This window comes from Muscardinus avellanarius (assembly GCF_963383645.1).
Source record: "Muscardinus avellanarius genome assembly, chromosome: 6".
Taxonomy (NCBI): Eukaryota; Metazoa; Chordata; class Mammalia; order Rodentia; family Gliridae; genus Muscardinus; species Muscardinus avellanarius.
In genome coordinates this window covers 23,341,369-23,355,531 of record NC_137791.1, presented here as the reverse complement: position 1 = coordinate 23,355,531, position 14,163 = coordinate 23,341,369, and the positions used below count along the sequence as shown (strand labels likewise).

Here is a 14,163-nt window from a genome sequence, read left to right as displayed (position 1 = left end):
AGCCAGATGGAGGCCGCCGCAGCTGCGCCCTCACGTGCTGCGAAAGAGCTAGCCTCCCACTGCCAGGCCCCTCCAGAAACCGCGGAACCCCAGTATTTTCTGGGTGTGACCTCAGCAGCACGCGGAGTGACTCCGAGGGACAGGAGGACCACCACCACAAGGCGTGGGGGGAACAGAGCAAGGAAAACCCACCAGGGAGCGACCGGCCTGGGAGACTTACATTCGATGACACAGTGGGCCGAGCCGGCCAGAGAGCGTAGAATCAAGTATTGTCAGGAAGTATCAAAGGGGAAAGCTTTGATAAGCAGCTTTGCATTTAACATTCAGTCATATACTATAACCTCAGAAAACAGGAACCGCTATGAAGATGTTAACGAAAGGCTAACAACAGGGGTCCTCCAGGTCACCCAGGACCTTGTAGCACAGAATGGAGTGCTCCTGGGCCAAGGCCGCCAGCTCCTTCAGGAACTCTGGGAAGAGGGCCGCAGCCAGCATGGTGTTCCTCACGGGCAGGGGCAGGTTTGGGGGTGCCCCGGCCGCCTTGGCTCTGCTGGCCAGGAAGGGCTGAAGCACTCTTGGAGGACCGTCCAAAAGGTTCTTGCCACTTGCTGTCCTGGACGCCTCCTGACTGGGATCTGAAAACAGAAAGGAGATCGTCACGGGACCCGTTGTGCCCTTCCCTACACGCTCCAATGCAAAAGGTGTGTTGGGGGTGGGGGCTAGTCACACAACCAGCTAAACCCTGAGGGATCAGTCCTTCAGTCCTCCATGGCATACACATAGGTAATGTCCAGCGTACAGCTAGTCATATGAGACTTTTATCCAAAATCCTACACAAGGCACCTCATGCAGAAATGAAGGTGATATAGGTTGGTCAAGACCCCTCCCAGCCAGGGACACGGGGCACTCTGCAGTCCCAGCCACTCGGGAGGCTGAGGTGGGAGGATGGCTTGAGTCCAGGGGCTCAGGAGCACCAGACCAGCCTGGGTAACAGAGTGGGACTGGGAAGTGGAGGGCAGGGAGGGAAGGTCCCATGCCCAGAGTGTGGGGAAGGGAGGGAAATGAACAGGCACCTCCTGCCCCTGCCTCATGGCGGGGAGCGCCGGCTGGCCGGGATGTTCACTTAGGGGTGCCAGTGGCTTGTCTGCGCTCCCGCCCCCCTGGTGCTGAGCCAGGGGAGCCCAGGGCACTCAGGGGTCTCCTGGTGAGCCCCAGTCTCCTGGCTGGGATCTCCAGCCCTCAAAGACAGGAGAAAGGAAGGTTCCTTTCAATCATCAGAAACAGGGTGGAGGACACCAGGGTGCTGCAGAGACCGCACGAAAAGCTTCCCGCAGTCACCAGGATCCAGCAGCCACAGGTGGCGTGGAAGCTGACACCTCAGCCACAGACCCAGGGTCTCCAGCTCCGCCTCAGGCCTCGAAGATGCGGGCCCAAGCACTACCACGGGCGAGTGATTCTCATTCTTGTATCAAATCAGTTTTACAAATCAAAATGGCTCGACTTCTCTGTTTAATACTTTAACATTTCCAGCCCCCGTAGGGTCATAGGCATTACTGAGGCCATTTCTGCCCCCTACCCACACGGCTCCGCTGCCCTCGATCCTCTAGTCAAGCTCTTCATTATGCTGGCAGCTTTTTAGAATTCAGCCACATTTTTCAACACTCTTCTCAGAGTGTCGCTTAACTACAGTACTAAAAATTCTTGACATTTATAGTACTTTCCACATCGCACTCCTATAGTCCTCGGTGTTAAAAAAAAAATCCTCTGCTTTACTGCTTTAAATATCTTTTTAGATTAAAGCTTATCACACTTCAAAAGAGAACTGGAAAAGTTGTCGAGAATCTCGTCTTCCGGTACCGCTCAGCAAAAACTCCTGATGAGCCTGACGAGGTCACAGAGGTCCACGGTCAGCCCAAGGCCTGGCCGCCTGCCTGCCACGCTGGCCTACCGCTGCCTGCTGGGCCCCGGAGCTTCCCCTGTGTGACCCGCGACGGCCCTGCCTGGAGTCCCCTTCCTCGGCATCTCTGCTTCCCAAATCTTACTAAACTCAAACGCACCACTAGCACGGGGGTCACCGGGACAGACTGGCGCCCTGTCTGAGCTGTTTCCGAGAAGTCGTTTAACCTCTCTGTACTTTCACATCGTCGCCTGTCTGGCTGGGTAAATGTCGGCCATCAGTTCAGCAGCCAGCGACCTCACAAAGCATTTCCGTCTCCCACCCTGGGAGTCCTCCTGGTGTAGCTTCTCCCCACCTTACTGCCTGCCTGAGGCCCGCTCTCCTCTGTGATGCTTTGGGCTTTCTGAGGGCTGCGCCCCACTCTTGATGGTGTCTTTCACAACCCTTAACAGCTCCAGATGAATTGTTGAATGAATGTGCAAAAGAAATGACCAGTCAGTCCTTCCTTACTGGATCCCCCTGGAGCTGGCTCACAAGCCTTATCTCCACCTTCCTCATTCAAATTCACTCCTCTCCTCACCCTAACAGGGTTTTTGTGGCTCATTTATCTAACTTGATCTGTGAATAAAAAGTGTCACTGCCAAGGTTTATCTACACAGCTTGAATTCAAGCTTCAAAACTGTCTTTGAGCCAAGCATGAGAGCATAGAGTTCCAGTACTTTGGGGGTTGAAACAAGAGGACCCCAGGTTCAAGGCCAGCCCTGGCAACTCAGCAAGACCCTGCTTCAAAATAAAATAGGGCTGAGGGTATAGCTTGAAGGCAGAAAGCCCCTAGGTTCTATCCTAGTACCAAAAGCAAACAAACAAAAAACTATCTTTGCTAATGAAGGCAGAAGCGCACACGGAGGAAGCCCAGGGCTGGCAGGGAAATCCTTGCCGAGGTCCCAGCAGGAGCCGGGCAGACCCCAGGTACTAGCCTTTCACTGTGTAGAGAAGCACCACTGAGCTCCGGTCAGAAGCAGGGCCCCAGTAATGGTCCAACTGCAACCAGATTATCTACAATGTCTCAGTTTCCTTCTCTGTAAAATGGATACCTACCTGGCTTCCCTTCTAGAACTAGAGCTCAGTTAAAGGATTCTGGATAGAGCCGGGTGTGGTGGCGCACGCTTGTAATCCCCACGCTTGGGAGGCAGAGACAGGAGGATCGCGCAGGTTCAAAGCCAGCCGCACACGCTGGCTTAGGAGACCCTGTTTCCAAATAAAAATGTAAAATTAGGTCTGGGAGTGTAGCCCGGAGGTAGAAGGGCTTCCAGGAACCCCAGTACCACCAAAAAAAAAAAAAAAAGGATTCTGGATATAAGTAATGCAAGGGAACAGATACTCTGGTTTGGGGTATTTGTTGTTTTGTTTTGTGGTGATGTGGTACCAGGAGTTGAACACAGGAGGGTTCTGCCACTAGGCTGCTATATCCCCAGCCCTTTTTTTTAGTTTTTGCTTTGAAATAAGGTCTTGCTAAGTTACTGCACCATGGCCTCAAACCTGCAATCCTCCTGTCTCAGCCTGCTAGAGCTGGGATTACAGTTGTGCTCTACCAAGCCTAGCCACATACTCTGGTTTGCTTTTGTTATTGTTGTTTGTTTGTTTGTTTGTTTCCTGGAAGCCCTCTGGGCTACACTCCCAGACAGACCTATTTTATACTTTTTTATTTTGGGGAACAGGGTCTCTTAAGCCAGTGCGGCTGGCTTCGAACCTGTGCAATCCTTCTGTCTCTGCCTCCCAAGCGCGGGGATTACAAGCATGCGCCACTACACCTGGCTACTCTGGTTTTTAAAGTGTTTGAAGGGATAAAGAAATGCCTAGCAAGTGTCTAAAACTCAGAGATGATTGGTTGGGTCCCTCCCTTCCCTGTAGCGGGGACAGGAGGCGGAATCCTGGAAGCCAGAAGTGGAGATATCGCAAGAATCCAGGTGCCTTGAGACTCCAAACATCGCGAGACAGACTATAGAGGTCGTGAGACTACAGATGTTGTGAGAGAATGGCATGCCTATAAAACATCAGTGTTCCCCTCTGCCACGTGACTCAGCCGACCGATCAGGACTACACATGACTCTCTAGACGCGTGGCTCGTCGGTCCCTTCCCCATGGCCAGCTAACTCCCCAAGGGTGCCAGGTTCTTGATTGAAGCTGTTGTTAATAACCTGGTTGGTGCTTGCCTCCTTCGCGAACTCCCTAATTCTCTTCTCAACATTACAAGAGACCCATCGCCTCAAGACTGGTACCGTGACAGGGCAACGGGAAGTCACCTGCTCTGAGCAGGGGTCTTTCACTGTTGTTGGAAGCATCTGGAAGGAGGCTTAATGCACATGATCCCTAATGCACGTGATGTACATTCACAAACATATCGAAGTCAATCAGTAACCCAAATATGAGAAGGAGGGAATGGGGTGGGCATTGGGGAAGGGCTAAATGAGTGACATGTGCATGTCTGCCTCCACCATCTTGTACCCCATTAAGGTGTATGACTACTATGCACTAATAAAAAATAAAATAAAGAGGCTCGTTTTTCACAGGGGCAGCCGGGAGGCAGAGGGAATGCAGGCCTGCATGAAGAAGCAGCGCTGGCTCGTAAAAGGGCCCAGCGAGCAAGCACAGCACCTGAGGAGAAAACAGGCGGAGGGACACACAAATAACGTCAGGATCGGGGGTGGCTTCGGCACTGTGGCTCTGAATCTGAAAGCTGCTGCAGGAGGTGCTCATGACTAGCACTGGGAAGGTTCCAGAAGCGAGGATGGAAACGTTATACGTTCATCTCAGGCGGCACCACTCGGCAGAGGTCACGGCGCTCAGATACTGGAAGCCCAGGTGTGTGCCCCTCACCACGACGCCAGCTGTATGGTGCCCTGTGACCCCGTGAGAGCAGGACCCCCAGACTCGAACCATTTACAAGCCGTCACCTACAGGAGGGGCTTCACAACTCAGCTCTGTACAGGGCAACAGGGAACCAGCTCACTCTGCAATTAGAGATTTTTAAAGTTGCGGGAAGGTGTCACTTTGCTCGCCTGAAAGAAATTAATCTGAAAAACTCAATTAAAAGGAAAGTCTTATTATCTCAAGAGAAGCTTCCTACAAAGTCCCCTGTTACGGACCTTAAAAAGCATTAACCCCAGCTAACTAAATCCGATGACCTTATGCAGTAACACAAGGTCCCTGGGTGCCTGTCTCATAAGCATGGCCACCAGACAGTCTCAGCCAGGAAGACACCCAGTGTGAGCGAGCCTCGCCCGCGCTGCCGGAGACTGGTCAGGGCGGGCTGCCCTCGGGGAGAGTGAGCGTCAAGACCCGGCGGACTGCCCTGGACCGCGAAGTTGGCTCCAGTATTAAAATGTAGCTACAAGACAGGAGGATCTGGGTTCCTGGCCAGCCTCAGCTACTTAGTGAGACTCTGTTTCAAAATAAAGAATAAAAAATCGGGCTGGGGGTGTAGCTCGGAAGTAGAGTGCCCCTGGGTTTAATCCCCAGCACCACCAAAAAAAAAAAAAAAGGAGCTAGAGGCACTTCTTTTGTCCATTTCACAGTCTGGCTGGCAATAAAAATTGTAAAACAGGAACGAAGACAGAGCCTAGAGCAAGGGGACAACGTAAGCAGACTGAAGCCACCTCTGCCTAGTAAACTGCAAAAAGGGCCACGATTCTTTGTGTTCTTCCCTCAGGAGCTGGGATTGCTCCATACTTGGGTCTGAGCTGGCCCCATAACTTGCTTTAAAATGAAAAGCAACAGCTTTAGCTGGGCATGATGGTGCACACCTGCAATCCCAGTACAGACTCAAGACTAGCCTCAGCAACTTTGCAAGACCCTGTTTCCAAGTAAAAATTAAAAAAAAAAAAAATTGGCCTGGAGGTGTAGCTCAGAGGTAGAATGCCTCAGGTTCCATCCCCAGTACTACATGGGGGCGGGGGGTGGGGGGAGAAAGAAAGTAGCAGGCTTGACTCACATGAGCTCTGAACCTGGGCTGAAGGGATTTCTGTGTTCCTCTTCTAGCTCTTGGAACTCTGTAGCTGCGACCCCACTAGTCAGGACTGACCTGCGTCATCCCCCTCACTCCGGCCACCCGCCATAGACACATGAGGCTTCCTAGACATCCAGCCACCCACTGAGGGCACACAGGAGCAAGGCCCAGCAAAGCCCTCACATCCAGATAACCACACGCACACACATGATCAGAAATGGTTGTTTTAAGCCTCTGAGCTCTGGCAGTGGTCTGTCATACATGAAAGGTACCTGCTTCACCTTCTCCCTGCTCCGGAGAACAGAGTGCACAGACTGACTGCCCCTGTGGCTGGGAGAGGCCACACAAGGTCACCTTCCCTCGAGATGGGAGGGCCTCCTTCCCTCCTGAACAGCCACGCAGCTCTCCTCAGGCTCCAGCAGCCCAAGCCTGACCCCTCCTCTACCTGTGGCAAGGGGGCCCCTTTCTTTCCAGATCTGCCTTGCAATACCCTATGGGCTCAGGGCAACCAGCATTTCTGGCTGCAGCCAGAAAGGACCCAAGAGATGGGGAACAAATCCTTTATTGAAAAGGCTAGGGAGGGTCTGGAGGTATCTGTCTCTCAGTGCAGAGCACATGCCTAGCATGCTCAAGGCACTGTGTTCCATCCCATAACCAAAAAATAAAAATGTTCCGGGACACTGGACCCAATGAAGAGTGACCAAGACCACATAGCTGCACAGAGGCAGGGCCCAACAGTGAAACAGAATTCTGAGTTCTTTCAGTTTATTTTTAATTTTTTGTGGTTTTGGCGATGGAACCCAGGAGCAGTCTTACCTCTGAGCTACACCCCCAGTCCTATTTTTTACTCTTTATTTTGAAACAGGGACTGACTAAGCTGCAGAGGGCCTCAGTAAGGAGCTGAAGCTGGCTGCAAACCCCCATCATCCTGTCTCAGCCTCCCTTTTTTTTTTTTTTTCAGTACTGGGGATGGAACCCAGGGGCATTCTACCTCTGAGCTAGACCCCAACCCTCCCTATATTTTACTTTTTATTTTGAAACAGGGTCTCATTGAGTTGCAAAGGGCCTCACTAAGTAGCTGAGGCTGTCCTTGAACTGGGATCCTCCTGTCTCAGCCTCCCGAATGCTGGGATTACAAGCGTGCGCCACCATGCCTGGCTTGCTCAGTTTCTTTTAAAATGTTTCGCTTCTGCCTCTCTTCCCAGCCTTTCTTCTCATCACTTGCCTTCTGCCTAGGTATAAGGGCTGGACTTCTTCTCTAGTTCCCTGCCACGGGCAGCCTGACTCGTCCTGCTGTGACAGATGGAGGCCTGCGCCACAGGGGCCACTTCCCCATTTGTGCTCCCCAAGACCCACATCAAAGCTGTCCACCCAGAGCTTGAGTGCGGCAAAACCATGGAGCGCCCAGGCTGCGCTCAGCCTCTCCAGCGCCACCCTCCTACCTTGCCAGGGCCCGGCCCAACACCTCCACTACAGCTGACGAATAGGCAAAAAGGCGCTGCCGGGAACCAGGCCGGCCACTAACTGCATCCTCGTCCAAATGAATGCTTTTCATCTCCCAGCGTCCTAACGCACATTTACTTCTTGGCTCAAGAGCCTCTGAAAACATATTAAGAAAAACAGATGCCCTCCTGCTGTCTGGAGGACAAAGCTGGCCAAAAACCATGCAGGGAGTCATGCAAGGCCTCCCGTGGCCCACACGCTCTGCGAGACCTAGCGCAGCCTGATGCCTGCACTTCAGCGCCGTCCCTGGACTTCTCTCGGTTAGGAAGACAAATGCCCCGCCAGACCCTCCAAAGAGGGCGGGGTCAGAGGCCTTTAGGGCCCAGGTGCCAGCGCAGCATCCATGGCATAAACCAGCAGGCGGGGAACTGGATGGGGTTTAGTGGAGAAGAAGGAGAAGGCTGGCTGACCTTTGGTTAGTGCCGCAGGGGTCACGTCGGACATGTCCACCCGGAAGAGCAGGTACTGCTGGGCTTGGATGAGGAGGCCCGGGAAGTCTCTCTCCACAGAGGCAAACTGTTCAATTTTGTTTTTCACAGACGCAAGGACCTGTCACAAACAACGCTAACGGTGTTAAATGCTCAGCTGTGGATTTCCACTCAGTCATCCATATATCGTTCAGGTACGGCACTCGTTACGGGAACCATTATGATATTGGGCGTTCACTCATTTTTAACTGCCTGGGTGTTCTTGGTAGGGCGCCCTCAAAACATCAACTAAATGAAGCTTTGCAGTTTGTCTAGAATAATCTACAAGGCTAGCATAATAGGCCAGGGGAAAAAAGGAAATGAATTAGGACAATGAGTCTTGTTTGTTGTTGTTGTTGTTGTTGTTGTTGTTTTGGTGGTAGTAGGGGTGGAACCCAGAGGCTTTCTACCTCCAGGCTAGACTCCCAGACCTATTTTATATTTTATTTGGAAACAGGGTGTCACTAAGTTGCTGAGAGCCTCACTGAGTAGCTGAGGCTGGCTTCGAACCCGTGCGATCCTCCTGTCTCAGCCTCCCAAGCGCTGAGATTACAAGTATGCGCCACCACGCCCGGCTGAGATTTTTTTTTTTAATGAAGTCATAAGAAGAAGGACAAAAGGAGCCCACGGAGCAGCACCCAGAGCGTTTCCAGGTACCTGGTAGAGGGAGCGCACGCTGGGCTGGAAGACCATGTTGGTGTTGAGCAGGAAGGAGCGCAGGAGAGGCTGGGGGTAGCTGGCCAGCTGCGTGATGATGCCGATGAGCAGAAGGTTCACATGCAGGGAGTTCTCCAGCATGTTTTCCAGCTTCGACAGGACCACGCTGATGAATGGGCCTGGGGGAGAACACAGGCTTCAGGGCCGGCCAGGCAGGGGGCACGTGTCCCTTGACAGCTGAGGAACACCGCCACAGGCCCCCAGGTGCTAACGCAGGTGGGCACACACTCACTCCCAAAGAGAAGATGAAACACCACCACAAAGACAAGACAGAAAAATATTCGTGGAAACTAAGATTTTGACGCCATGAGCAGCCATAGCGTCAAAATTTTCAAAAACTTTGAAAATTATCAAGCTTAAGCACGAAGTCAGATAACAGATGATTTCATTTTAAAAAGTTAAAATATGCTTTTCTATACCCCTTCTGTATTCTTTGTAGCTACCAGTGCTCAAAACCTGATATTCATCATCTCATGATGTGACTGTGGCGTTTCAATGGACACAATAGAGCACATGAAAAAGTTTTGGTAACAAGAAATCTTTGTAGAAAGCTCGGTTTGGTGGTGCACACCTGTAATCCCAGTACTTTGGAGGCTGAGACAGGAGGATCACAGGTTTGAGGCCAACCTCAGCAATTTATCAAGACTCTCAGCAACCCAGTGAGACCCTGTTTCAAATAAGAAATAATTAAAAATAATAAAAACGAGCTGCGGTGTAGCTTAGAGGTAGACAGCCCCTGGGTTCAATCCCCAGTACTACCAGGAAAGAAAAATAAGAGAAGAAAGCAAGCAATCTTTGTGGGAATCTAGGGTGTGGTCCAGTGGTAGGTTGCTTGGCTGCCATGTCCAAGCACCTGAGCTCAATCCCCAGTACTGCAAACAAAACGACACAAGAAGGCTTTGTGCTATTAAAGGACACCAAATGTATACACACTATGCTCATCAAGTAGCAATTTATGGACAGAGGCTGGTGGTGTTTCATCTTCTCTTCGGGCTGTCTTCCCTCTGTGCATCTTCAACATGCACCCTGAAGAGGATTCTGTTTTTTCAAGTATCACAACATGAAAAGCAGGAAAAAGAGACAGACAAGGGGGTGAACGAGGCTATACCGTGAGTAGCTGGCATCTCAGTAACCACACTTAATGTTCAGAGGAAAGAGAAAGAAAAGACTCAGTCTTGTGAAGTCTGGTGCGTCAAAGGTTTCTTAGAAAATTAAATCCATCTGAACAAAAGCAGCTTGTTAAAAAAAAAGCTATTCTGCTCCTTTGAACTACTAAAACATGAATATGCTTTATGTTCGAGTTCACGGGAGGAAGGCCCAGGGAAAACTAACTAAATAAATAAAAATAAATCTGGCATTAATAAAGTTACTTGAAAATGTTCTAAATTTTTACCATAAAAGTGTTCCATTAAGCAAAACCAATGAGAATTCTGTACTTCCCCCAGTGGAACTATCGATGGTGATGCCACTACACCATGGCATATTTATAACAAAAGCACATGGCCCTCGATAAAAAAGCGTGCCGTATGAAGACGTCACCGCCAGTAATGTGAGCTGAACAAAGCACACTTCATCACAAATGTTGCATTCAGAAGCCCTGGTACTGCATGAGACCAAGCCCTCTGCAAGGCAACAAGGTTCTCTCTGTAAGAAACAGGAACACCAGGCTGGGTACGATGGCGCGTAGCTATAATCCCAGCTACTCAGGAGGCTGAGGCAGGAGGGTCCCAGAAATTCAAGTAAGCCAGGGAAACTTAGTGAGACCCTGTATCAAAATAAAAGATAAAAAGGGCTGAGGATATATCTTGGTGGTAGAGCACCCCTGGGTTCAATCCCCAGTATCACAGAAAAGAGAGGAGAGGAGAGGAGAAGAGAGGAGAGGAGAGGAGAGGAGAGGAGAGGAGAGGAGAGGAGAGGAGAGGAGAGGAGAGGAGAGGAGAGGGGGAGGAGTAAAGTACTAGGTAAATGAGTGACTCCTGTCTATAGAAGTCCTGATGATGTCTCTAAGAGGTTATAAAACACAAGAGGCACCATCCGCTAACATACTGAGCCAAGCTTAGCCTCAGTGTTCTACTCCTGGAATGGGGACAGAACTCAATCACTTTCCATGATGCCAGGGTTTGATGAACCCTAGGAGATCAAAGAGTCCTTGGAGAACCCTACAAAACAAACCCAAAAGGGTTTGCCAAACACATTTAGAAATTCTAGGCTGGCTCCCCAGCTTGAAAGTAACTAACGATTTCCCACTGAGAACCACAGTCATGAAGTAGTGTCTGTTCCCGAGGCACCGCAGCTCAACGCCAGCCTTCCAGGTGGATCTACACGGAGGCTGCTGCTCGCCCTCGACCCTGGCCTGTCTGTCTCTCCTCGTCCCCCGCCCCTCTCCCCTGTAGCATCTGACTCTGTAGGTAAACACGTATGTCATGCTGTGTATGAAGACATACTCAGGTGGGCAGAGCCTTCTAGAAAACACATGTCCCTAATGGGGCTGACATCTCTCCCTGGCCCTAGGCTATCCTCATCCTCATTCAGCCATTCTACAGACCTGAAAACTGCTGTCAGTGACCAGGGGAGACCATCTACAGGCCATCACTACTACACCAGGGGGAAAACCAGCCTGAACCCCTCACATGGGGAAAAGTAAAATCATGTCATCAGGATTGTGTTTGAGTGACAGAATATTAGGTTGAGGCTAGAGGACTGTCACCATAACCCACCAATGGTGTTAACTACAACTTCTTAGGCATAAGTGTGTGGGTATCCCTTTAAAATTCCTACTGTAAGGCCGGGCGTGGTGGCGCACGCTTGTACTCCCCATGCTTGGGAGGTGGAGACAAGGAGGATGGCGCAGGTTCGAAGCCAGCCACGCTGGCTTAAGAGACCCTGTTTCTAAAAAAAAAAATCCTACTGTACCCTTAGCTGGTTTCTTGAACATTTAAAAATAAACTGCTTAGCAAAAAGCAGCTGCTAGGGGAAACTGGTAAGCAGCTGAAAATCAGAAGTCTGGGCTACAACTCAGAAAGCCACAGGTGTGTGTGGAATGGAGTGGGTGTTTCTTTCCCTCTTCTCCTAGGAGGGCAGATAAGCTCCCACCTGCTATAATTTGGATCTTGAATATTCCAGAAAACTGGTGCCCAGCTGGTGGCACTACTAAGAGGTGGAGGAGCCTTCAGGAGGTGGGGCCTAGCGGGAGCAAGCTAGGTCATGGGGGCGTGCCCTTGGGATCCTGGCCCCCCTTCTCTATATATATATCCTTCCTGGCTGCCAAGAGGTGAGCAGCTTCCTCAGCCAGGTGCTCCCACCACGTGTGCTGCCTCCTAAAGGCCCAAAAGCAATGGGGCCAAGTGACCATGGACTGAAACCTGAAACCATCAGCCCAGGTAAACCTCTCCTTTTCATAACCTGATTACCTCAGGCACCTTGTCACAGCAATGGAAAACTAATGTACCACCCAAAGAATATTCAGTGTTTAGAATGACCAAGACCATCTCTGCCACCCCTCCCTGTCGTGCACTTTTCTCCCCTCAGGTGCTCCCATACCCCGCCGCCATCCATCCACTCCCTCTTCCTGCATGTCCCAACTCCAAGAGAGGAGCTTTCTATGCCTCAGCCCTGCACATCCTCCCCTGGAACATCTGAAAGTGGACATTCAGCTCTACTCCCCTGCCAGCTCTGCCTCAGGTCAGTCCATCGTTTCCTGTCTAGGTTCCAGCAACAATTTTTCTGTTTTAATAAAGATTAAAATGATTATATATATATATATATATATATATATATATATATATATAGAGAGAGAGAGAGAGAGAGAGAGAGAGGCAGGCAGGCTACCCCCTGGAGGAAACCCTTGTTAACAGATTCCAGTATATTCTTCTAGAAGTGTTTTATGTATGTAATAAGATAACAATAGCTGAATTATTATTGGAAACATTTATTAAGCACATTCTATGTGACATCCAGAGTTCCAAGCACTTTTTGTGTACTGACTCATTTGATTCAACAACTGTAGGAAATATGTTCATTATTTATCCCATTTGAAAATGAGGCAGGGTATGAAGTGCTCGGGGCTAGTAAATAATGGGCCATAATTTCGGCCCACAACATCCATTGCCAGGGCTTTAACCAGAACACTATCCTGCCTCTCAGGTGTGCACTGCGTGAGGGCACGCATATATGTGTTTCTTGCTATTTTTCTTTTTTTAAAATAACTGACAACATTCTCTGTCCACTGATCTCTGTACTCTGCAGCTTTCTTTTCCACTAACAGTCCACCTGGAGACCATCCCACGCCAGCACGTACAGAGCCGTCCCGTTCACCTCGGGGCCACAACATGCCAGGTTATTTAGGGAGTTGCATAATAAGCCAGACTCCTACTGTGGGTACTTGGGTTGTTTCCAGTCCTTTTCTATTATAAACAGTGCTGCAGTGAGCGTGTGTGTGTGTGTGTGTGTGTGTGTGTGTGTGTACTAGCTCTGCAGGGTGAGAGTACCTGTGAAAACCTTCTATAAACATATGTGGCAGGTCAGAGCCCTGAATTCTGATACAATGGAGAGTCTCTCCCGCTTGTGATACAATGGTGGTGCTCTTCCTGGCACCACCCTCCCTCAGCGCTCTCTCCACACTCCTCCCAAGGCGGGCTTTTTCTGGTCCAGTCCAGGCCTCCCCACCGTTAACACTTTATGGGTTTCTTCACGCCAGGACATGAGGCCAGAGGCCCACAACTAAGCCCTGGACTCCTCTCCCTTCGCTGCCCACGGGCTCCATGCTGTTGCCCTGGACTCCTCTGCATCCCTCGTGTCCTCTGCCAGGACGAGAGATAATCCACACCCACTCCTCCCTGGGCACTGTGCTTGCGTGGCATCTGTCCCTCTGCTCCACTGGGCCCCTCACATGCAATTCCTAGTGACCACACGCATTCCTAAGAAAGGATGTTCTCCCTGGTGTCTCCTCGGGGAGGCTGTGAATTCTTTTTATTTTGTGCCCTTAGCTCCTAAGCATAGACCTATAAATATTATGGAGTCAATAAAAGATTGCTGAATACATGAATAAATAAAATTAGGTAAGTGGGATGCTCTAATTTTGCTGGGAAGAGAATTTATTTCAGTGTAAATCAGGATTCCCCGGAAAGAGAAAGTTAAGCCTAAGCTACAGAACAGACTTGGAAGTTTGAAAACAAAGGTCACATATATGGAAAAAGAAATAATGTTTTCTGAAGCTGTGTCCAAGTTCCAAAGAAGGAAGCTGGAAAAGGCATGATTTCCGTTATAGTGACCTAGATGTATCTAAGAATTTACATTATATTTTATCAGTTCTCAGGCATATCAGATGTAAAGTATTGATGTTATTTAATAAAGTGTCTTATTAGCTTTTCCCCCTAAACTATACTCTGTTGCCTCAGCTTACACATTTCCCTGAGATGAAGTTCTGTTATCGTTGGGTCTAAAATGTCCCCTGAAGAGCTCATTTATTAATGTTTGGAGTTGATATAACTGAGTCACAAGGGTTGTAACCCCATAGGTGGATGGTAGGGTGTGTCTGGAGGAAGTGGACCCACGGGGTGCAGCCCTGGAGATCA

The 14,163-nt window shown here is 50.0% G+C and overlaps 1 protein-coding gene across 1 annotated transcript in view; it reads right to left on the bottom strand.

Moving 5' to 3' along the window:
- Positions 1–381: 381 nt before the first annotated feature.
- The window catches only part of FHIP1A (FHF complex subunit HOOK interacting protein 1A), a gene marked incomplete at both ends in the record, with an annotated part of 93,960 nt that continues 80,178 nt past the window's right edge, over positions 382–14,163 (bottom strand). The window contains 3 exons of the mRNA XM_080697012.1: positions 382–635; positions 7,817–7,955; positions 8,531–8,709. Coding sequence (XP_080553138.1) covers positions 382–635; positions 7,817–7,955; positions 8,531–8,709 — 572 coding nt within the window. The remainder of the gene's footprint in view (positions 636–7,816; positions 7,956–8,530; positions 8,710–14,163) is intronic.